The sequence below is a fragment of the Anabrus simplex genome, chromosome 9 (assembly GCF_040414725.1).
Source record: "Anabrus simplex isolate iqAnaSimp1 chromosome 9, ASM4041472v1, whole genome shotgun sequence".
Lineage (NCBI taxonomy): Eukaryota > Metazoa > Arthropoda > Insecta > Orthoptera > Tettigoniidae > Anabrus > Anabrus simplex.
The window spans coordinates 74,007,307-74,033,218 of NC_090273.1; the positions used below are offsets into that span (position 1 = coordinate 74,007,307).

At 40.7% G+C, this 25,912-nt stretch overlaps 1 protein-coding gene across 1 annotated transcript; it reads right to left on the minus strand.

Annotated features, from left to right (window-relative positions):
• On the minus strand, positions 1-25,592 carry LOC136880873 (uncharacterized). The gene is made up of 3 exons (XM_067153411.2): positions 25,542-25,592; positions 20,583-21,996; positions 1-89 (listed from the first exon to the last, which is right to left on the minus strand). The coding sequence occupies exons 1-3, from the start codon at positions 25,590-25,592 to the stop codon at positions 1-3; spliced, it is 1,554 nt and encodes a 517-aa protein (XP_067009512.2).
• Between the last annotated feature and the right edge of the window lie 320 nt (positions 25,593-25,912).

The following is a 25,912-nucleotide window of genomic DNA, read 5'->3' on the forward strand; positions in this document are numbered from 1 at the left end:
TTAGGCCGACATCTTTTTCAGTACACTTAGTTCCTGCACAAGAGATTCTTCACTTGATACATACCGTTTCTGCGGTCGAGGATGCTCAGCTGGGATGTCATCATTCTGGAAAAAACAAAGAAAACAATGTTTGTAACAAACCAGATGTACAAAGAATGTTTACATGAGGTAAGTAGAGTCTCAAGCTTATGCCTATATAGTACAGGTGGACTAAAATTGCGTTAACATTTGAAGAGGTAATACTTCGCGCTATATTGGGCGTAGAGACGTAATAATTGACACACATCCACTTTCAAGGATGACAACAGCAAAGTTCATCGGGCTGGACGCACATGTGACTGGTTTAATGAACACCCACTTGCCCTATTACATTTCGATTGGCCTCCAAAGTCCCCTGACTTGAATCCCATTGAACATTTGTGGGACATATTGGAACAGCGGGTAAAACGCCGACATTAGCATCCCCGCAATTTGGTAGAACTGCGCGATCAAATACTTGGCAAGTGGCTTAACCTGTATGCAACGTACCTGCACAACCTTGTGGTCTCACTTCCTAACCGAATCCAGGCGGTTGTCAAGTTGTTAAGAGGCGGAGTGACACCGTATTAAATGATGCTTGTAATGATTTCTCCAGGGGTGACTGACTTTTATGTCCGGTCAGCTTATTTAGCTTACCTTTTTATGTGGGCATTTTGGTATCTAAGGTGTATGAAGCACGGGGAAGGGAGGGATTGCCCCCCACCAATTATTTTATCTCAAATGATCCTCCATACTAAAATTGCTCGGGGGGTGGGGGGTGGAATTCTTTCATTATAAAATAATGAGGACAATGTACAACACATAGTTTATTACTGAAATTAATGATTTTTACTGTGCTTTTTTTCATAGAAACATCAACAATAAATCAAATGACTGCCAGACCTTGAGGAAGAAAACAACGCAGCAGTGGGTATCCGCATCTGCAGCCTATTGTTCATGTTTTATTCCGGCAAGTCCATATGAAACGCGGGAAAAAATGTAAGTTACTTGAAGCTCTCCTCCCTTGTCGTTGCTGTAAGTAGCTCGAGCTTACACCACTCCCGTATTTCTCGGAGAGGGCGTGTTTTCGACAGGTATCAATAGAACAATATTCACTTAAGGTGTGTACAAACCAAAAAAATGTTCCCTCAGCACTTAGCCCTGGTAGACGAAGGTTCCGCTAATAAAGCAATAAGTCAGGACAAATCGCGCCTCGTCTGGCCTTTGATAAGAAAGTGACAGTCTCTCATAAACTTCTCAGCTGGTTCGAATAACGTTCTAATTCTTATCATTCTTGTTATCACAAGAAAATTCAAACAGAAAGATCCACAATTTACATTTTTCTGAGGGAGGGGGTATTTTATTTACAGGGGAATTTTATACCCCTTCCCGGCCAGATGCTACCTGAATTAAACACCAGTATTTATGCCCTATGTTTCTTCTCTCCCCCCCCCCCATCATTTCTTTCTGATTTCGCACCGTGAGTTTAAGTTTATTAGATATAATTAAGGTAAATAATTACATGATTTACTCTATCACAGTAACCGTTTTAAATCAGTCAATTACTGGGTTTGAACATTGTAAGTAACAGTCTTAGGTGGTGGTGGAAGTGGAGAGGTTTTAGGTAACTGTTCATAGACTTGACGCCTTAAAACGATCAAGACCACCGGGCAGGCATTGATGCTGATTAAAGCGGACCGGATATACGAGTATCTGCTGTATATGACTCTATTAAGATAATAAGAACTGTAGAGTCAATGTATCTCTTCTTTTACCAGTATCTCGGTCGTTAGATTCTCTAGCTTCAAATTAAACTCCATCATTTGTTGCAATTGGATCTAGCAAGACAGGTGATGGTGATCAACCTTGCAGAGTAACATGGCCAGCTCATGAATGAAACTCCAGAGGGCTTGCTGTTCAATGAATTCTAGCCAAACAGAGATAGAATATTCTAGTCACATTGTACTGAGCGAGACAGAGTACGGTTGGGAGAGAATTTGGCAAGTTGCCTGGCGTCGATTCTTCCCTCTCTCTTCTCTTCGTACACCACCCCTCGCCGTCCCCAATCCTTGGCTGCAGGCAAGGGGTGAGGGGCAAAGAGGGAAGCGGTATTGACGTCACTACTGCAGATTTTATGAATGAGAGGAGGGGGAAGACTGAAGGGAGGGCAGAAACTGGGGTAGGGGCTTAAGAGAATTGTTGAGGATCGAACCTTGTATATGGCCTCCGTGACGAATGTATTATGAACCCTCGAACAACCCCTCCACCCATACATATTCATTCACTGCAGTATTGTAACTCTCCTTCTTTCTCTTCCCCATTCAGCTGGTTTATTTATACATCTGGTCTATTTTTAAGAATAATTTCTCGCGAGCAATATCTATTTATGGAACAGGGACAGAATATACAATTCTCTCTTGTTTTATTAATGGCGCCATCGTACCCGCTTTTAAAATATTATTACCTTCCTTTCTGCCTTCTTCATCCTTACATTCACTACATTCTACTTTGCCGCTGAGATTCCTGCTTATAAATCTTGAGATACACGACATTTCACGGTTATTTGATACGGGCTCACTTGACGTTATACCAGATCATAAAAATAAATACTTCAGTCATAAGTGAAATATTTCCTTTCCACTTGCATTCGTGCTATGTAAGGAAACGTTTGTATTTCAATAGCAGGCTTTTGGTAATACTTTCGTAAGACCTTTCTCCATGGTATGAGAGTTAGTGTTGTTTACTCGCAGTTGATTTTGCAGGAACTGAGAGGGTGGATAAACAAGTTATTAAATGCGATAGACTCGCGCTAGCAGGTTAAGTAGGTATCTCTGAGAATGAGTGGCTTTTGCAGGTTGGAGGAAAGTTGATAGTGCTGATCACACGACACCTCTTAATTTGCAGGCCTTCGGGCTGAGCAGCAGTCGCTTGGTAGGCCATGGCCCTTAGGGGCTGTTGCACCATGTTTGGTTTTGGAGGAAAGTCCACTCGATACTCCATATCATATGATGTAGGCGCATAAAATATCTCCCGTGACACATTTGATTTGATTTCTTTCTTTCTTTCTTTCTTTCTTTCTTTCTTTCTTTCTTTCTTTCTTAATCCGTTTACTGTCCTGGTTTTGTCTTTCCCTCAGACTCAGCGAGAAATTTCACCTCGATCGCCTCAGGGGCAGTGTCCTGGAGCGGGAGATTTGGAACGGATACGTGAGTTAATAGCTAGATGGTTAGGTGTTCGCCTCCCATGATTATGTTTGTAGAATACAACCTCAATTTGGTCAATCAATATTAAAAACATATTAAATGCAAAAAAAAAAAACCTCTTTTCAGGGCAAAATTCGGTATTCCAGACTGAAAGCAATTCAAGGAATGCTAAATACATATTATACTTCCAGGATGATGATCATTATGATTATAATTATGATTATTATTGTACAGATGGAGAAGGGGAAAGGTACCTTGCCCAGGCAGCTTCACATGCTATGCTGATGCCTTAAGGGGGAGGGGGCGATGGGGAGATTGTAAGGAATAGGCAAGGAAGGCGGAAGGAAGCGGCCGTGGCCTTAAGTTGGGTACGATCCCGGCATTTGCCTAGAGGAGAAGTGGGAAATCACGGAAACCACCTCGAGGATGGCTGAGGTGGGAATCGAACCCCCTCCACGCAGTTAACGTCCCGAGGTTGAGTGGACCATTTCGTGGCAGAGCTGGGAATCGAACCCGAGCCTCCGAGGGTGACAGCTAACCAATACTCCATGGAGGTCGATACATTCGAATTTCACTCGACAAAAATAATTAAGACTCAGTCACAAGTCATCCAGAAGAGATTCAGTTCCTCTGGCATTTGGTAGAGTAATGAAATCCTAAATTGACACGCTGGCAGCGTTAATGTCGTCAAATCAAAATGACTGTACACCGTAAGTGTGGTCATACGATTAACGTTGTTGTTATTATTATTAGATGATGGTTTAGTGCCTTTTTAAAATGAAACTAATTTTTCGGGGAAATGTTTGGCACTCAAATGTCCCTCAGTACGAATAACGGAGCGAGTGACAGTGGGGTTAGTGTCCCGTAGCTATCAGATTGTAATCGGGATATAGTGGGTTCGATCCCCACTGCCAACAGACCTGAAGATGGTTTTCTGTGGTTTCCCATCTTCACACAAGGCAAAATACAGCCTTACAATTAAGGCCTTGGTCGCGCCCTTCCCACTCCCAGGTCTTTTCTATCCCATCGTCGCCATAAGACCTATCCGTGTCGGTGGGATGTAAATCAGATTCTAAGAATAAAAAAAATAATTCGAGGGAATTAAACTGCTCTCCTTGCTGTTAATTCACGTGGATTTCTCGATTTGAGAATAACTCTAGCTGGCCTCGCCTTTCGGAAAGCCTCCCACCTGGGCCTGAACACAATTGGATTGTCTGGAGTTCATTCAGTTGCCTTCGTTCTGGAGCTGGAATATCCAAGAGTAATCTCCAGAAATGGCACTTCCCTTTCCACACCATTAACTGTGACTTCGGAGAACCCCAGACTATGGAGCCTCTGCGACATCAATCGCTATGGAGCTAGTCTATCGTGGCGTGACTTAGTTTACGATTGTAATATGTGTAACCATATAGTTTGTTTGTTTCTGACTCGAAAAATATCCAACAACATCCAATTGCTAGTCGCAGGTAGCCCTTTCTAAAGACTTATTTTGTGTGAAATATTATTTAATTATAAGCGTCATTATGATATATATACATGTGTGCATTAACTATGGTTAAATTTTGAAACAGAATAGAAAGAAATACAGACAAGGTTTTCAAATTTGTGTGTTTATCATACTTGAAATAATTCCGATATTTTTTTTCGATTTCACCGCCAAGAATATCCTAAAATTATATCCTTTTCCAAATGACCATCATTACCGCCCTAATATTAATTCATAATACACAAACACCATTGTGATAAAAATTTTCAGTCAGACTTCATCTCATCAAGAAATATTTCAAACTGACGTACCTTACAATAAATTCAGCTCGGAGTGATACCATCACTGCCTTGGGACCAAGGTGGCAGTGGATGGTATCCTGAACATTGGATGTAGGATATGGTTCGTATTTCATGTGTAGCTGAAGTTTCCGCAAGCATGATCAATATTCAACCATCATTTAAAGCTGTAAATATACGTTTTGTATCCTCCAAAACCTGTCAAATAAGTGCCATGCATTGATTGAGTTGAATATGTTAATTAAACACCTCTGAACGAGCCATGCCTACACCGGGATGCGATGCGACGCCTGGAGCACAGGAGTGATACTAAGCCATTTGGGACGGGAAACACTGAAAGTGATACCTCAAAACCTTGGTTCGTATTAATCGAATGACCGAGTACATGGAATATGTCAATTACGACACGGTATCCTTAATTAAATTTGTGGAATGAATACACCAGATAGTTTCTATTCATGTTTGAATGAGCACCTATATGAAGATATCGCCTGTGATCTAATGAGGTTTTCATATTCTCTCGTAGACTCTAATTCAATCTCAATAAAAAAAAAAATTACATTCCATTTGTAACATTCGAAGCGTTCAGATTCATATCTTATTACATCGTTATCGCCATCCGCATGGTCACACTTCTCATCAGTGGAGAGGATCGCAGTATCATTTCCTCAAGTACAATTTCCTTTGAAAACATTGTATTTGACCGGGATGCAGAAGAAATAACAGCTCTTCATTTTTGCACTGGCAATTTTAGTTACTTTCTATTTAACATTATGCTAACACTGATGAACTTTCGATGACAAAGGCATGGGAAACAAGATTTAAAGGAAAGTATATCTCAGCCTTTCCATGGTGTGAAAATGAGAAACGAGAAAAGCTATTTCCCGGGCTGCCAACAGTGATGGTCGAACCTAGAACCACCCGAATGCAAGCTTACTGTTACAGGATCTTTACCGCGCAGCCAAATCAATCGGAGTGATGTATTCGGGTGTATGTTTCTGATTAACAATGCAGTCAATAATAATAATAATAATAATAATAATAATAATAATAATAATAATAATAATAATAATAATAATAATAATAATATATGTGTGTATGTCCGGTCTTCAGCCCTAAGGCTGGTTGGATCGTCAACAGCTCCACCATCAGCTGTCATAGATGCTCTAGGCATCACTGAAGAGGCGTACTAGGAGCGAGGTAGTTTCCCGTTGCTTTCCTCACCGAGCCAGGAGTTGCTATTACATATCAGTCTGCCAAGCCCACTGAAATGCACGCACCAACCGACCCTATGAGCAACATTTTCATACCATTCATAGCAGGGACTGGCTGCAGAAGGAATGGCATTACTAGCATCGTCCATACCTCAGTCACTTTCATATTGTCAAAGCCAAGGATACGACTGAGACAGGTCAATGAAAGTAACAAAGTTGCTCTAGCCTATACCAGAAGACATAGTGCACTGTAAATGCTAGGTCCTGCCAGCAAAGGTATATGATGATGATGATAATAATAATAATAATAATAATAATAATAATAATAATAATAATAATAATAATAATAATAATAATAATAATAATAATTCGAGCGTGTATTTCTGAGCACCAATAAATTATAATGCAAATTTATTTAAGTGAGTAGCGAGTGTCTGCTATCCCGCACAACGGTTTGCATAAATATTAGGGAGAAGGCCAAACTGAAACCCTAAAATATATGCACTCTTCTACAAAACTGTAGAGCTAGCTACACGCGACATGCTACCTGCCAAATAAGTAAGCATTCTGAATTATTAGTGCTTAAACATTTTGGATATTATACTACTACTACTACTACTACTACTACTACTACTAATGGCCGAATGTCGTCAATAGATTTAATGGCACATAAAGTAATTCCCGCAGGACAAAATTACGGCATCTTCGCATCTCCAAAAACCATTGAAGTAGTTAGTGACACACAAAGGCTTTATTATTATTATTATTATTATTATTATTATTATTATTATTATTATTATTATTATTATTATTATTATTATTATTATCTACTTTACCTCGCATCAACACAGATCGCTATTATGATGACGATGGGAGAGGAAAGGGCTAGGAGTTGGAAGGAAGCGATCCTGTGGTTAATTAAGGTACAGCCTCAGCGTTTTCCTGGTGTGAAAATCATTTTCAGGGCTGCCGACAATGAGGTTCGAACCCACTATCTCCTAAATGCAAGCTGATAGCTAAGTGACCCAAACCGCACAGTCATTTCATCGGTACACTATTATTTAATAATAATAATAATAATAATAATAATAATAATAATAATAATAATAATAATAATAATAATAATAATAATAATCAATACTGATCTGCATTTAGGGCAGGCGCCCAGGTGGCAGATTCCCTATCTGTTGTTTTCCTAGCACTTTCTTAAATGATTTGAAAGGAATTGGAAATTTATTGAACATCTCCCTTCGTAAGCTATTCCAATCCCTAACTCCCCTTCCTATAAATGAATATTTGCCCCAATTTGTCCTCTTGAATTCCAACTTTACCTTCACATTGTGATCTTTCCTACTTTTAAAGACGCCACTCAAACTTGTTCGTCTACTAATGCCTTTCCACGCCATCTCTCCGCTGACAGCTTGGAACATACCACCCAGTCGAGAAGCTCGTCTTCTTTCTCTCAATTCTTCCCAGCCCAAACTTTGCAACATTTTCTTTAACGCTACTCTTTTGTCAGAAATCACCCAGAACAAATCGAGCTGCTTTTCTTTGGATTTTTTCCAGTTCTTGAATCAGGTAATCCTGGTGAGGGCCCCATACACTGGAACCATACTCTAGTTGGGGTCTTACCAGAGACTTATACACCCTCTCCTTTACATCCTTACTACAACCCCTAAACACACTAATAATAATAATAATAATAATAATAATAATAATAATAATAATAATAATAATAATATGTATTTAATGTTCCTTGAATGACTCTGTCTTATGAGACACTGGAGTACCGAAGTTTTCCCTGAAAAGATATTTGTCACATCTAATACGTTTTAAATGTTAATCGACCAAATGGAGAGTGGATTCTACAAACTTGAGCTTGGGAGACTAGCACTTAACCATCTAGATATTAACTCCCACATTCGTTATGAGTTACATCTAGGGAATATTCCGCGCATTCCTGAACTGTTCACTAATATTGAAGTTTTACTGCCAATACTATGTCGGCTGCGCGCCGTTTTATTGCCCGCACAGGTTGCAGTTTATAACCGTCTACGCTTTATAGATTCTACTTAGTATTCTGGTACAGTGTAGCACATACAACTGTGAAATGAATGTGAAGCTTTCACAGTGCTCATAGTGGTGCCTTTTAGAGTCTGCAGCACGGGATCCTTACTAATTATATCTTCTTCAGAACTCTATAGTTGTCACTGATTAAATTTTTGAAACGTAGACATATCTCTGGGAAAGAGGGGACTATAATCGAAGGGGGTAGTGTGTGTTCCTGTGAGTGGGAAAGCATGGTCGTAAAATCATAAAATGGGGATCCATCAGCTAATGAAAACAACGGTAACACAAAACTTTGGTCCTCCAAGTTCACTGGAGTTTGGCGCAGAGCTGACAACGTAAGTTAAACAAACTCGTCTCAAGATTCAAAGAGAAATTAGGCGGTCTGACTTCTTTCAGACGATGTGGCAAATATTTACTGGGCTTAAGAATTTGATCATGGGATATTTTAACGTCATACAAGACTGGAGCAGTAGGAAAGCATTTTAATGATTATCACAGCTGAAATATTAGAAATAAGCGCGTCCGGACATCAGGATCTTGAGAATGAAGAATTGGAGTCGCAAAGGATTGAACAGGGAAGAATGGAAGAAACTTACGAGGAAGATCAACGCCCAGAAATTGCCAATGATAATAAGACAAAGACAAAGACACCTCCGTACAGACCATGAAGGCCCTTGGAGGAGTGGAAGGTCAAGGCTTCCACCATTGTTAACCGCGGCACGTCATGGGGTAGAGTGGTTAGCTCTACGCCCGGCCGCCTTTGCCCCCAGGAATTAACCTGGTACTCATTTTTGGTGTAGGCTGAGTGAACCTCAGGGCCATATGTACCTCCCGAAGTGGAAATCTCGTTTCTTAAATTTTACGACTTCCTGATGGGGATTCGAACCCATGTCCTTCTGGGCGAACCGAGCACGCCTTTACCGCCCCTGCCAATGATAATAACACCTCTGGATATCGTCAGTCGGACAAACACAAGAAGTTTTGACAGAAATCATTTTCTTTTCATGTTTATTATAAAAACTTTCTCCACCTGGAGACTGCCGAAGTCAAAGGATGCAAAATACAGCGAATGTTGGTTAAAAAAAAGGAATAGTAAAGAAATCGAAATATTAAACAGCATTTTGAAGTTAGATCTACAAATTTTAAACGATTTGTGAAGTTAGAAGCTACAAAAACATCTGAAATATTTAAAAAAGTTACAAGAACAACTTCAGAAATAATTACTAAGAAACTTAAAATATAGGTAGTATTTGGACTTGAGGCCAGTTGATCTTATTCCCGTGAGTAAAGATGATGTCTCAAAATGAGGTTTGATCCCTAGAGAGCTTTTATCCCCCAGTCCATGAGTTCATCAGTGCTGATCCCGAAGACTCTCATGATTTCTAGTACCTTTTTATAGGGGGTGGGGAGGGGGCGGGGGAGGGGGTCATTGTTCCCCTGACACCATTCATAAGACCCATCACCTGAATATCCTTTAGCAGGTACTTTCTGTGAAATATGGCACTGTAGTCAAATATATACGCCTCTTTACGTCGTCAATTTTAGCTGATTGAGTTAGGTACGAGTTGTATCTTATCGTGGGTCTAGAATACACAGCAGCATGTTCTTTCCTTAATGGTGATAGTATCAGTTTTCCTTGTGCTGCCTTTTGTTGCAAGACCATGAACCTACACGTGTACTTGAAAGCCTTTGCCTGGGAGGGTCTGTGCAATAGAATACCTGATGGTGTGTTGGCGGGAGTTCCTAAGAGTTTTTCTAGCAGTTTTAGATGACCAATTCAGGCGCAGTCATTGTGTTGCACCGGTGGTATGTTTCAAGGGTGTTTATATTGCACCGATGACCATAGCCTTAATCGCCCTGTTGTTCTAACCTCGATTAAAATAATTTTAATTCATCTAACTGTGTATTTTTGATACTAAGTAATGAAACAATAACGGCCTTTTTCAGGGTCCCATATAATTTGCAGCTAATGAAGCACTCTTTATCTATTGTTCTGCTGGGCTGGGTAGATCAGATGATAAAGCGCTGGCTTCCTGGGCTCAAGTTGTCGGTTTCAATCCCAGATCAGACCGGTGGTATTTGAAGGCGCTCAAGTACGTCAGACTCGTGTTGGTAGATTTACAGGCGCGTTAAATAAATCCTGAGGGGCAACATTCCGGCACTTCAGCGTCTCAGAAAGCCGTAAACGTAGTTTGTGGGTCCTAAAACGAAGAACATTATTATTATTATTATTATTATTATTATTATTATTATTAATATTATTATTGATTCGTTATGCTCAACTAAAGAACGCATGCGAACTTATTTAGCATAACGTTTCTTCTTGCCTTCTCAAAATCTCTTCATCCTTTCGCTGTGCTTCTTTTTGCGTTCTTCCGTCCATCCTGTAACTTGTCTTTTAGGTTGATCAGCAAATTTGTGTTTGTTTATGAGATTTATGAATTTTTTTCTGTCCTATACCAATTTTCTGAAGATCTTTGTTTCTTTCTGTAAGCCAGTTGTGATTTCTTAGAGATACTGTGAGATTTAGTATTTTCTTTGTCAGCCTATTGTTATCCATCCTGATCTTTTTCTGATGGTATCTGTGATTTTTTTCTGTTACTTGATAGGTTTCCTGTGATTTCCTTTTCGTCCAAATGGCATTTTCGCATTTAGGTCCTAGAATTTTCCTGAGAATTTTCCTCTCTTGTTTTTCGATATTTTTATTTGTGATCTACCACCAATTACCAGAGTGTCTTATGCATAAAGGGCTTCTGGTTCGACAACTGTGTTGTAGTGCCGTAATTTTGCGTCGTGGGATATAGATTTTATGTTGTTTCTGCTTCAGAAAATTTTGTACGCTTTTTAAATTTTGTTATTCTTTCTTTGTGTGCTTGCTGATTTATTCCGTTTGGTTGTATAATTTCGCTTAGGCATTTGAATTTATTTACTCGGGAAATTTCCAATATCTAATGATTAGGGGATGGTTATTAAATTCTGATTTTGCACCTTCCATATACTTTGCCATTTCATATGAAATTTGCAGACCTATTCTTGCCGCTATTTCATGAACATTTTCTACGGACTTATTATTATTATTATTATTATTATTATTATTATTATTATTATTATTATTATTATTATTATTATTATTATTATTATTATTATTATTCTATTGGTCTGTGCATGTAATGGATATTGAAAAACCCACTGGTCTAACGCGTCAGGGGTGCATAGAATAGATCCCCTGATAGGAAATATGTATCAAGCCAAGTAAATAAACTATAAATATCTTGTGAATAAAAGGTGTTCTCTGGATATTTTGGTTCCTTTCTACGTTCCCCTTCTAAAGTCCTCCAATCATCGGTAAAAGTCAATATCAACGAATTCAGGCACCCGCAAGAAAATTTGGGAATTTTGATTCCGAACTTACTTACGTTCAAAAATATTCGCTCTTTGGTAATAGCTTGGAAAATCTATCGTCTAGACCCATTTCTCATTGTCTTATAGTGGTTAGTAATTGAAAGTTCAAAACCTGGAGCTATTACACTAAAACCCGAAAGATATTTTATCAATAAAATATTGAATATACTTTCTGGGCTGGGGTTCGATCTGGAATTAGCTCAATCAATTTTAGGACACGATTGTAACCATGGCAACCAGTGTTTGTCTACTAGACCAACAGCATCATCTCACTGTGCGCTTTCTTCCAGTAACTCAGAGCTTAAAAAAACCTCGTATCAAGTGAATTCCCTTTCTATTCCTCAGTCCAGAATAAAAATACTAACAGGCGAGTTAGCCGTGCCGTTATGGGCGCGCAGCTGTGAGCTTTCATCCGAGAGATAGTGGGTTCGAAACCCACTATCGGCAGGCCAGAAGATGGTTTTCCGTGGTTTCCCAGTTTCACACCAGGGCTGTTCCTTACTTAAGGCCACGGTCGGTTCCTTCCCACTCCTAGCCCTTTCCTGTCCCATCGTCGCCATAAGACCTTTCTATGTCGGTGCGACGTAGATAAAGTTGTGAAAAACTCTCGTCTTCCGAGCCCAAAAATATCCATATTTCTGTGATTTTTTAAATAATAATAATGTTATTTGTTTTACGTCCCACTAACTACTTTTTAAGGTCTTCGGAGACGCCGAGGTGCCGGAATTTAGTCCCGCAGGAGTTCTTTTACGTGCCAGTAAATCTACCAACACGGGGCTGTCGTATTTGAGCACCTTCAAATACCACCGGACTGAGCCAGGATCGAACCTGCCAAGTTGGGGTTAGAAAGCCAGCGCCTTAATCGTCTGAGCCATTCAGCCCGGCTGTGATTATTTTTTTGCTAGGGGCTTTACGTCGCACCGACACAGATAGGTCTTATGGCGACGATGGGATAGGAAAGGCCTAGGAGTTGGGAGGAAGCGGCCGTGGTCTTAATTAAGGTACAGCCCCAGCATTTGCCTGGTGTGAAAATGGGAAACCACGGAAAACCATCTTCAGGGCTGCCGATAGTGGGATTCGAACCTACTATCTCCCGGATGCAAGCTAACAGCCGCGCGCCTCTACGCGCACGGCCAACTCGCCCGGTGGCTGTGATTTTTTTAAGGTGGTATGGGCTGTTAGTTTCAAGGGAAATTTTCGAAACTTCCAAGTTCGTTGAATATATTTAACGAAAAACTACGTAAACAATCATAAATACATGCCAGTCTGAGGTAAACACTTGATAGGGAATCTTCCACCTGGGTGACCGCCCTAAATGCAGATCGCTGATTGATTGATTGATTGATATCTTAACAAGCAAGTTATGAGTGGGAGGTAAAACTGATAATATTAATATCTACCTATCTATCACCGGATTGAGTGACTCCGGAGGGCTGACCCCCTGAACGCAAGTTGGGGGTTCGATTCCAGCGCAGAGCGGTAGTATTTGAAGGTAATTAAATGCACCAGCCTCGTGTCGGTAAATTCATTGACATATAAAGAGAGTCCTGTGGAACAAATTTTGTACACTTAGCAGGACTCTGGGAACGGTAAAAGTATTTACTGTGTGGTATAGAAAATAACCTTAATATGTCTCTCTCTATCTAAGATTTCCACTTGGGAGATATGAAGTGACATTTGTAGTTCCGTCTGCCAATTTCCCCTTCTCCTCTTTCTGTTCTCGCCTCTGGATTATTAAGCGTCATTTTGTAGGTTGTCATGGAAACGAATATGACGCCCTTCCCCTCCTATTGTACAAAAATAGACCTCATAAAAAAGAGCTGGTAAACAGGCTGCTGACGTCAATCTGTTACTTATGGGCAGTCAATGATAATGCCCATGCGCCACGTCCTTCTTATCATACGTGTTGCTCTAGTGCGTCACTTCAATACAGTCCATATCGGTATTAGTAAATACCTGTAATTTATTACACCGCTTTTGTGCTTCCTGTATGGGAAAGCTATTAAGTAATAGCTTCCGATTTTATGGATGTGCTTTCGAATCCGCCAGTTAGAAGTGGGATTTCTGAATAGCAAAATGTAGTTCAGCCAGTGTTTAACCTACGACGTTAATGCTTAACTTACTCGCTGAAAGGGTCTGCATCAGTTACGTGAAGTTACCACGATCTCAGTCATCCTTATATGTGCAAGTATCAAAATCAGTGTTGATGCTAATTCGATAAAGAAACATTTTCTCTGTACCGGAAGAAATCGAAGAAGAAGAAAATAGAAACAGAAATGGAAGTGAATGAGTGTGTAGGGAAGAGGGAGTTGGGGCAGTTTGATTCAAGTCTGATTCTGAGCTTCCAATAAAGCTTGTCAAGCAAGAAAACGTGAAACAGTATTATATACCTAGATTGAGATGCAATATATGGCATTTAGCACATCTTGTACTTCACAAATTCAGTGAATTATTCATATTTCCCTCTGTTCCTTAACCTGAAATTTTGTTATCCTACTGCAAATAGCCAGCTTAATACAGGTCTCAGGCAAGCTGTTCTCCAGCGCCAGACAGACACAGGATGCCGGCTTCGTATTGAATTTCTAGTCATTGTAATGGAGTAGAGCGACCGTGTCTCGCCTTATAACCAGGGCAAGTCTACACTATCGTTCTGCAATATGGAACGTTATCACAAGTGAACTATTTAGAGTAGATACGAAAGATTCCAATGAATCTTGGGGGAATATTAGATTAGGAAACGAATTCTTAACAGCGATAAACACTTTCCTATAACATGAACGATAGTGTTATAATTATTTGCTGGAAAATAGACGAGCGGCTCGGACCATTTAGCTGGTGACGTATAATCCTTGCACACATACTGTGGGGATATCAGTTCAAATTTGAAATTACATGAGACACTATACATATGCTTACCATACTGTTGTAGGCTCTAACCCGTTATTGCTGAATTTCTCTACCATTTTTCAAAAGGCTCATACGGATTTTACGGATTTTAGAAAAAAAATTTGAAGGGACTTCTTGTCATTTAAAACAACAGTGTACGTACTAGAACTAGTGAAATGATTATAAAAATGCTCTCCACGCAGATATTGGGGTAAACACATATACGGTGTTTTAAATAAATTTTTACAGTCTTTTACATATGGTTATGAGAGAATTTAGGACTTAAATAACGGAAAAATTTGGAATGGGAATCACAATCCAAGGAGATGAAATCAAAACGCTGAGGTATGCCGATGATATTGTTATTTTATCTGACTCTGCAGAAAATCGGGAGAAATTGCTGAATGGTGTCGGCAGTCCAAAACAAAAGTAACGGTGTGCAGTTGAACGAAGTCAGGTGATGCAGGACATATTAGATTAGGGAACGAATTCTTAAAAGAAGTAGATGAATATTGTTACTTAGGTAATAAAATAACTGACAATGGCAGAAGTAAGGTGGACATAAAATGCACACTAGCACAAGAAAGGAAGAGCTTTCTGAAGAAAATAAATTTGCTCGTTTCAAACATTGATATAGGAATTACAAAGATGTTTCTTAAGACTTTCGTCTGGAACGGGGCATTGTATGGAAGTGAAATATATCAACGATATTTAGCTCAGACAGAAATAGAATGGAAGCTTTGGAAATGTGGTGTTAAAGTTGCTATATGTGAGATGGATAGATATAATCACGAATGAAGAGATACCGAATCGTATTGGTTATACGAGCTCGATTTGGCTATATTTGACGAGAGGAAGGGATAGAATGATAGGACACATCTTAAGACACCCGAGACTTGTTCAGTTGGTTCTTGAAGGAAGTGCAGGTGGTAAGAACGGTAGGGGTAGACCAAGGTAAGAATGACAAGCAGATTAAAGCAGATGTATGATGCTATAGTTACGTAGAAGTTAAAAGTTGAGCGCAGGATAGGGCAGCATATAAAGCTGCAGCAAACCAGACTATGGACTAAGAATGGAAGAGTAACAGGAATGATATAAATGAGAGAGCGTGCAAGTGATTAGTAACTGGAGTATAGTTCCAGTGTATGGGGACCTCACCAGGATTTTTTGATTCGAGGACTGCAAAAGATCCCAGGGAAAGCAGAACGATTTCTTCTGGGTGATTTCCGTCAAAAGAATGTGTTACGAAGATGTTTCTAAACTTGATCTGGGAAGACTTGGGAGTAAGGAGACGAGACACTCGACTAAGCGGTATGTTCCGAACTGTCAGTGGAGAGATGGCGTGGAATGACATTAGTAAACGAATGAGCATGAATGGAGTGTTTAAAAGTAGGAAATATCATAATTTGAAGATACTGAATTTGGAAGGATACACTGGGGCAGATATCTGTCAATAGGAAGAGGAATTAGGGACTGCAATAATTTACTATGGGAGAATTTGCGGAACATTTCTTGCTTCTTTGAAATCGTGTAAGAAAGCAACAGGGAATCTACCACTTGGGCAACAGTCCTATGTGCAGATCAATGTTGATTATTGATTGATTGATTGATTGACTGATTGATTGGTTGAACCAAAAGAGTTATCCAGCAATCTAGAAGCACCGTCTTGCTTGAGATTCATTTAAAATATAAGTTATAAACGTTTACGTTAGCGTTGAATGTTAAAGACTGACTGTGTTTTATAAAGGAACAGGTATTGACTTGAATATACCTTGGAATTGTTTTCGTTTAATTAATTTCTTGTGGCTATTTCTAGCCGAGTGCAGCTCTTGTAAGGCAGACCCTCCGATGAGGGTGGGCGGCATCTGCCATGTGTAGGTAACTGCGTGTTATTGTGGTAGACGATAATGCTATGTGTGGTGTGTGAGTTGCAGGGATGTTGGGGACAGCACAAACACCCAGCCCGCGGGCCATTGAAATTAACCAATGAAGGTTAAAATCCCCGAACCTGGCGGGAATCGAACTCGGGACCCTCTGCACCGACGGCCAGTATGCTGACCATTCAGCCAACGAGTCGGACATTGTTTTCGTGAAATACGTTGTCTTCGGAAGACAAGTAAAATCGAGCCAATCTTATTTTCTTGGTGTATCAGACAAGAAGTGTTATTGCGCTCCTCTGTGAATATCCATGTGTTAATAATGACCACGTTGTAAAGACAAGAACGATTCAAGTTGAGAATAACGTTGGAAACTTAATTAACGAAACTACATATTCTGTATGCAAATGCTTGGGAAGGCGGGAAGCCGACTTGCTAGCAAAATAAAAATCTGCTTGTAAAGACGTGATGACTTTGCAAAGCAGAATCACACTAAAACTTATCTCATGTTGAGTAACGTGAAATCACCTAGTATTTCAGTGGTTTCCCTATTTCAATGACGGGGCAGTATGTAGGTAAATTAAGGTCAGGCTTCTACAGTAACATTCCACTTCTAGCACTTTAATATCTCAGTGAAAGCCTTTGCTTGTTATTACTTCTGCCCGGAGACAGTTTTACGTTTCAGTTCCTATTTCTTGCCCATGGAACTGCCTAACAATTGATACATATTTCTGTTACTTCTTCGTTTATCGAATACCATTTCTTCGATACTATCCTTCAACAAACAATGTCTCAATTTCAGTCTATTTTTCATTTTGTAATGTCTTTCACTCTTTCGCAAAATCTCTTCATTTCTTATACTGTATTCTCGTTATAAGCAATCATAAACCTTAAGCGCGATCTTCTTTCTTTGATTGACTATTGTAAATGGAAATAAATAATTATTCTTACAGGGATTTGGAAGGGGGATGGTCTCCCCCCCCCCTATTGTTCAACTGTGCACTTGAAAAGTTTGTGAGCGAATGGAATGCAACGATGAGAGGGGGAATAAGACTTGGAACAAAAAAAAAGAAAGGAATCACGATTAAGGTGTTTGGCATTTGCTGACGACTTGGCGCTGCTCGCAGAAACGAGGGAGGAAGCAAAAGAACAAATCGCCGAATTACAAGAGCAGGCGGAGAAGATAGGACTTAAGTTTTCTTTCGAAAAGACGAAGATCATGACGAATATACTTGACACTCCTAAGAGAATTTAAGTAGGATGTCAGAAAATGGAGGTGGTGAAGTGTTTCAAGTACCTAGGCGAATGGATTGAATGGAACAACCTTGAAGGAAAAACAATGGAAGCGGGAAGGACCAAAATGGAACTATCTTTCCAGGAAACCGGAAATAAATACAATAAGAAGGCCTTCTCTTGGAACACCAAAATAAGGATTATAACACAGTAATTAAGCCGGAAGCACTCTATGCAGAAGAGACACTAGTCATGGGGAGGAAAGGGCAAATGAAGAAATTGGAAATCAAGGAGAGAAAATTTTTCAGGAAGACCATGGGTCCCAAATTCCAAAATAACAAACAAGTTTTCTATAGAAATGAGGCCCTCTACGTAAAGACGGAGAGACTCTCGGATACCATGAGGAAAAGGAGAATTGATTTCTATCGACACATATTCCGAATTAATCCTGACAAGACCGTGACCAAAGAGGTTCCAAGTGAAGATCAACACCAGAAAACACCAGAAAACCGATTCAGATATCTGAGGAGGAAATATAGAATGAAAAACTATTGGGAGAAAAAAAGAGCAAAGGCATCTAAGAAGTGATTGATCTGACGTACTCCAAAGATGGGTGTTTCGGAGAAGAAGAAGAAGAAGAAGAAGAAGAAGAAGAAGAAGAAGAAGAAGAAGTAGTAATAGTTTCGGTTTTCAGTTCGTAATTAATACAACCTGCTGACTATTTTCTTATTTCATTCACTAGGAGACCTGGTTAAATCAAATCCTTCAATTTAAGAATAGGAATTTTTTATCTTACTTCATCAATCCTACAGTATATTTTCAAATTTTAACGAGGAGATTAGATCATTTTGAATTTATTTCTTCGAGTTTTAATATTCAAGGCTTACATCCTTCAAGCGTTTGGATACCTATATTAAAATATATTATTTCTCTCAAAAACAGGCTGCACTACCGAATGTTCTTTAACACAGCAAACAAATCCACAGGAATTTAATCAAAACATTCCAGAATCTCCACTTACTAATAACATAACGAATTGTTGGATCTAATTCAGTTCGTTTTGTCAATTTTACTTCCAAATTTCTCACTCCTTAACACTAAAAATAATATTAAAAATGGCCAAACAGGATTTTATTGCCGGGGAAAGTATTATTTAGGGGAGAAAATCAGTTTCGGCTCCTCTGATGATATTGTGGTAACAAAATCATAGATTGAGGGAAAGTAGCTGTAGAGACGGAATCTATTAGAGCAAGGGATTCTCAGCTTCTTTATGAGAGATCCTCCATTGTGGTATTGGTATTTCTCACATCAGGTGGTATGGGCAGGAGCGAGTATATTACGTGCACCGTTCTCACTGTCAGAAGGCGTGAAGAACTTGTCATTTCTCACTAAGAGAATCACAGTGGTCATTAAACAGGCTACTGAATTATCACGAATAATATTAAATTGAACTCTACTGGATGAATTTAAACTTACATTGATTGTAATATACAGGACAACTGAGATATGACCATAGAAATAGAATGAAGGGTTGAGACAGCTGTTCTTTTCCAGATTACCTTAAAATTAAAATTGAGAGTCATGTTTGTGAGATGTTACATTTTCTTGATCCTGCTTTAAGTTCTTGAAAGCTGGTTATTGACAGACAGATAGACACATATTTAAAGAGACAGAGTTCGAAGAATGGTTTTATTTTTATAACGACTGACTCAACTTTACAACGTCTTCGGCGAGTATATCATAAGGAGGGCATTTGATGTTTGGTTTGGAGGCATTTTAATTAGTGGGAGGAAAATTAACAACTTGCGATATGCCGATGGCACCAGCCTGCTTGCCTGAAGTGAGGAAGAGAGTTCAGATATTCTATCAAGAGTGAAGAATTTGAAATTCGAGTATGCACTGGAGCTCAATCTCTGTAAGTCTAAACTGATGGTTATCGATAGAGCAGCAGAAGTCGAGATCACTGGATGTTTAAAAGAGCTGGAGGTAGTACAAGCCTTCGTATACTTTTAGCGATACGGGAATTTCCAAGAAGGAGATAAGAAGAATGATTTTTAATAGAACTGGTCGCTATGATGAGATTAACCAAGCTTTGGAGGAACATAGGAATACAAAGATCCATCTCCTTGAAACCCTTGTGCTCTCTGTTTTCTCACATGCATGTGAGACCTGGACCGTGAAGGATTTAGACAGAAAACGCAGTGATGCTGTTGAAATGTGGTGCTACGTGTGCCTTGGACCGCAAGAGAACCAATGCGTCAAATCTTCAGAAGCTGAACGTTTTAAAACGCATTTCTTCTCGTATCTATGAAATAATGCTGCAGTTATTTGGACACATTGCAGGACGACCTGGAGAAAATCTGGAGAAATTGACCATGGAAGGAAAGACCACGGGAAATAATTCAACGAGATGGATGGGTTAACTGAAGACTTTTGCTGGTTTTTCTTTCAAATGCATCCTGAGGAAAACCGAAGTTTGTCCAGACTGGCGAAGCTACAACAGAGATGTGACCAGAAAATACAAAATCTGTGGGGTCACAGCATTCAGAAATGAGTACATTGATTAGTGAAGCTACTGATCACTTTGCATAAACTGAATTTGGCAAAGTGAGGAATATTGTGCATATGACATGGAAAAAGAAGGCTTAAGAATGTGAAGGACTCGTATAGAATATCTAACTTTGAACTATTTCGAACAGTGGTCGATGAAAAGGTCACCAATGTTCACTAAGAGGGTAACGAAGTAGACGGTCATAAATTTGCACGTGATACAGTGAGTAATGTGAAGAGTATTTGTACAGAATTTTCTTGTCTCTGACATTCTAACATCTATATATAAAGGCTGATAATTCAAAGTCTACGAATAATTGCAAATTCTGTGAAATGAAAAGCACTTACCTTTCGTAGGCCTTGTTCCATATTGAGCAGCTGTTTGATGGTGTCGTACACAGATGGACCATGTCTGGGCCGCAGACTGCGAGTCATTGGGGTGTACGGTGGACGGCGAATGTGGGAGGCAGGCCTCAGTAGAGCTACTTCCTTCATGCCTCTTCTGGCATCGAAGTCTGGAGCTGGCGTCGTAGTGGTGGTTGACTCTTCGGATGGCTTCGAGGTCACTGCTGGAGGCATTGTTGTGGTAGCCACTGGACCGGAAGGTGTCGTTACTGGCTTGCCTTTGGCGCTCTCACTATTTTCCGTACTCCTGAAGAAACCACTGGTCTTTCTGTCGGTGAAATTGATGGTGTTTCCTCTCTGCGGTACCCATTCACCGTACTCTGGTTGCTTCTTGTTGAAGAAGAGACCTCCTGGGTATTCATCGTAGTCACCACTCCTCTTGCTGCTAGGATTGTAATGGAGCCAGGTACCACCTTCCGTGGGAACCCAAGCCTGTTGATCTTCACTGTCAGAATTTAGTGGACGTCCTTTCTTTGAGACCATAGTCTTCACTTTGCCAATACTGGTACGTCGGTATGGTTTCTTCACCAAGGATTTGAGTTCCTTTACATCTTCATCCTCGGAATCTTCCTCGTTGTTGCTGTCATATTCACCGTCACTGTTTGACCTCACATCTCCGTAAATCCAGCCATCGTTTGCAGACTCATCCTCCTCAGCATATGGGTAATGGTAACCGTAATTTACTGGGGTATGGTGGTAGAAACCTGCACCCCGGTTCATAGCATCATTGTACATTTGACTGAGGATGAGATTGTGCAGGAATACAGCATTTACATCATCCATGTTATCCTCCTGCTGCGGAGGCTCTTGGGATGGTGAACTGTTCTCAAACCAGGTTTCCTGACCAATGGGAAGGGCTTCCTCCCTTTCCTCTCGTTCCTCCTCCTGTTGGATCTCTTCCTGAATATCATCGACGGGATCAGAGACGTCATCGTAAGCGTAGTAACCATATCCAGGATGGTGGGCCTGATGGTGGGGTGCGGTGTAGTAATAAGGCATTACGGAGTGATGGTACAAGGCAGGATATTTGGTAGTGCTGGGGTAATAAGGATACGCACTGAATGCTGGTTCTGGATGGTAGTAATAATCAGTGTCTGAGTAATCATGGGTATAAGGGTAGGTCATAATCGGTTCTGAAGGGTAGTACGGGGAAGGAGACGCGATGCCGTAACCATAGTGGTGGGTTTGGGCATGCGGAGGTTGGTAAGGTGTCATCGGCATAGGCGCTGGAACTCCCCACGAACTGAGGTGGTGCCCTGATCGGCCGTACCTCTTAGTGCCAAAAACGGGGTAGGCCAGCATGCATGGTACGCTGCTGCAGAATAGCATCATCAACAGCTGGTACAACGCCATCTGAAGAAGAAGAAAGGAGCCTTAGTAATACCACATAACATACAGCATTCTTTTAAATTCCTATTGCACACTTTAACTCTTGTAGGGGTCACCTAATATATGAGACTAACACATGTCTGGAAATGCACCGCTTTCCCCACTGCAAGCGAAACATCACCTAGGACCTAGGACAGGCTTTTACACCCCTCCCCAAAGGGGAGGGGCGGGCCACCTAGAAGGTCCCAAGTCTGGTTTGTACTGTATAAGGGACAGTCAAATGAAAACCGAACACCTACCATAACACACATTCCGCGAGGAAGGTGGCAACACTGTTGTTACGTATTGATACTGCCATCGCTATGGTAGGAGAACTGCATAGTAACAACACAGAGGTGCTCGCAGTTGTTGGGTTATGTCATTGTTGGTGCACGGACTGGTTTAGTGTGTTCGTCCAGCTGTAGAAATGGAGCCAATCAAAGAATAGCAGAGAATTGTGGTTCGTTTTCTGCTGACGCAGCGCTACGAAGACACTTTGCGGAAACTGCGACGCACCATAAAGTAAAAAAAACGCCTTGGGATGCTGTCGGACGCACTCATCCTGTTGCATGATAATGTTCGCCCCATACTTGCAATCTGGCGATTTGGTTGGGAAACACTTCAACATCCTCCGTACAACCCTGACCTTTCACCATGAGATTTTCAAATGTTTGGTGACCTGAAGAAAGGCATTCGTGGAAGTCGGTTTCATATGGACGAAGAAATGCAGGAGTGTGTCCGGTAGTGGACCCGTCAGTGACTTACCTCTTTCTACAAAACTGGAATTGATCATCTCGTCTCCCAGTGGGATTGATGTATTAACACTTTTAATAATTACTTTTGAACTGAAACATTCCATGGTCACGTTGTAGCGGGTATGCGTTTTTCATTTGACTGCCTCTTATAAATGAGCTGTAGGATTAGTACGTTGCTTTTGTGGCGCTTCTGCGTCCACTTACAAGATGATCTGCTTACCCGGGGTTGTCCGACTCGTTGGCTGAACGGTCAGCGTACTGGCCTTCGGTTCAGAGGGTCCCGGGTTCGATTCCCGGCCGGGTCGAGGATTTTAAGCTTAATTGGTTGATTCCAATGGCGCGGGGGCTGGGTGTATGTGTTGTCTTCATCATCATTTCATCCTCATCACGACGCGCAGGTCGCCTAAAGGGAGTCAAATAGAAAGACCTGCACCTGGCGAGCCGAACCCGTCCTGGGATATCCCGGCACTAAAAGCCATACAACATTTCATACCCGGGGTTTGGCGGTGGCGGATGCTGGACTACCAGGTGTTTCTGGTCGAGTCTACCGGAACATCGTATGGAGGTATTGTTTCTGGCAATGTCCTCGTTAACGATCGGTGACTCAAACATTAAGCAGTACCATTCGCTGACAGTAACCAGATTTATGACTGACTACGTTCACCTCTGCTGTGACCAATAGCAGGAGGCTCTTAACCAATAGCACGCATGCTTTTCCAGTGACAGTCCACGCGGAGTAATTCAAAGGCGTGCCGGTCCTGAAACCGGCTCACTTATCAGGTCTCCAGTATTGCACAGCTGCACACAGTTCTGTCCAGCCTCGCTGCTCACTCTCAGAAGTTACGTAGTTAAAACAGAGAGTTGACAACGCTGTGTCTGGAGTTCGGTAAATCCTGGCACCCCGCGGACAAGGAACATAACACAGCCGACCAGCTAGGCTTCAAAAGCGTGCCGGTAGTTAACGAAGAAATTGCAAGTACTATACAATGTTTCTATCGAAGTTGGTGGTTGTGGGGCATGAAAATGTGTGGTCGTGTTTTACTTGTAGCGAGGAAAGGAGACGTTTTACGGACACGGATTCATATTCAAAATGCTACCTTCTCTGTCCTCCCTACAAGCCCTGAAAGTTTTTGATATGTATTTACACACATTTACACACACCGAGATTAAATGTCAACCAGGATTGGGTTTATGTGTATTAATCTCTGTATTATACAGAATTATCCAGTTAAGACGTTACTTCCATTTAGCCTATCATATTATGAGGATTTGTACATTCTGATTTTGATATCTTTTGTGAAGAACTTGCTAACATATTGGGTCATAAATGGAGCGGAGGCCGAACGTAAGATTTTGGTGCCAGTATGTAATCCAAACTTTGGGGTTTCTAATTGGCATAGCATACGTGATTTGCCGTGGAGCACTTCTATTACCCCATATCTGTTTCTGTTCAGGTTAAAGACCCACTGTAGTTCGAATTTGTCTTGAAAATGTGTTACACTTTTAGAATTACGAAATAGTCAACAGTGACATTTCAACAATACCTAACACGTGTATACTTGTAATATTAAAAGAAACCTTTTGACAGCTAGGTCTGGAGGGAGGAGCATTGCACGTGCCATTGCACTATGTTGCCACATTCCTGCATTTCTTTCTGCTTCCCTTCGCTCCTGTCTCACTTGTTCGTTCCTTCAGACCGCTGTGTTCTGTTGTACATGAGAGGTTTCGCATCTCCAAGCAACGCGAGCCGGCCAGCAGGCTTATCTCCATAGCAACCGCTGTAGGTCCGTTCACGTTCTCTTCTCCCTCTACCAACTGTATAACAATAGTTTTCGTCAAAAGCTGAGGCCGTGATTTGGGCATAGCCTCATTGGAACTTTTAACATAAATATTTCTTACGGATGGGGGTCATATGAAATTAGCTGCCTCCGTGGATCAGTGGTAGAGTGTCGGACTCCGGATCCCAAGATAGCGGATTCAAACCCGGCAGAGGTAGTCGGATTTTTGAAGGGCGGAAAAAAGTCCATTCGACACTCCATGTCGTACGATGTCGGCATGTAAAAGATCTCTGGTGACACATTTGGTGTTTACCCGACAAAATTATTTAAATCTCAGCCATAGATGCCCAAGAGAGTTTCGCTTTACTCAGTCTGCCATCTAGTGGGCCTAGAGTAAAACGGAACGTCGAAATTGACGAGCAGACAGCCAGATGGCGTCAAATTGAAATGTCTGCACACGGTAGCTGAGGCCATACGATTATTATTTTATTATTATTATTATTATTATTATTATTATTATTATTATTATTATTATTATTATTATTATTATTATTATTATTATTATTATTATTATTATTATTATTATTATTATTACTACTATTATTATCTGAAATTGAGGATACAAAAGGTGGGACGCGATGTTACCTAGCAACTGTGCGGGCTGTGATGTGGAAAACTGATGGAAGGTCATGACGTATTCAATTAGGAGGGATATTAAACTATGTCTTCATCGATAATCATTGGGATTAAAATAAAGAAATAAACATGCTAACTGGATTAAAGCCACTTATATATATATATATATATATATAATAAAGCCGAGCTATCCACCAAATTATATTGGCCTTCATCAGGCCATGTGAAGGTCTGCCTCCGACAGTGAGTAAGGAAATTCTTCGAAGGAACGTGGAAGTCACGACCATACTATCCACGGCCTCCCCACTAACTGGACTCAGGGATCGTCGAGCTGTGCTATGGTGGTTGGGAGGGAAGTTACCGATTCACCGCCCTCTGTCGACAGTTTCTCGAGTGCGTCGCGTTGTGCCATGGTGGTTTTATGCATGTATTTCTGGAGTACATGTATTTGATTACTTGAACCCGTCTTTCCTGTTGTTATTTGGGCGCAGCCGTATCTCTATGGCTTCCTTTATAAGTAGAGCATAGAAGTCTTCCGATCACCTTCGCCTGGTCAAAGAGGATTTCATGGTCTGTACTGTCGGAGGCAGACCTTCACATGCCCTGATGAAGGCCAATATAATTTGGCAGAAAGCTCGGCTTTCTTAAATATATTTAAGTGTCTTTAATCCAGTTCGCATATTTATTTCTTTATTTTAATACATAGAATCATGAAAACCTACGTTCATGAAT

What these genes read in the sequence shown, in the direction of transcription:
- LOC136880873 (XM_067153411.2), bottom strand. Translation starts at nt 25,592, where the DNA reads ATGGCACAACGCGACGCACTCGAGAAACTGTCGACAGAGGGCGGTGAA. An exon ending in CGACAGAGGGCGGTGAATCG is followed by an intron (nt 21,997 to 25,541) that starts GTAACTTCCCTC and finishes CTTCTTCTTCAG; the next exon opens with ATGGCGTTGTACCAGCTGTT. An exon ending in ACAAGGCCTACGAAAGGTAA is followed by an intron (nt 90 to 20,582) that starts GTGCTTTTCATT and finishes ATGACATCCCAG; the next exon opens with CTGAGCATCCTCGACCGCAG.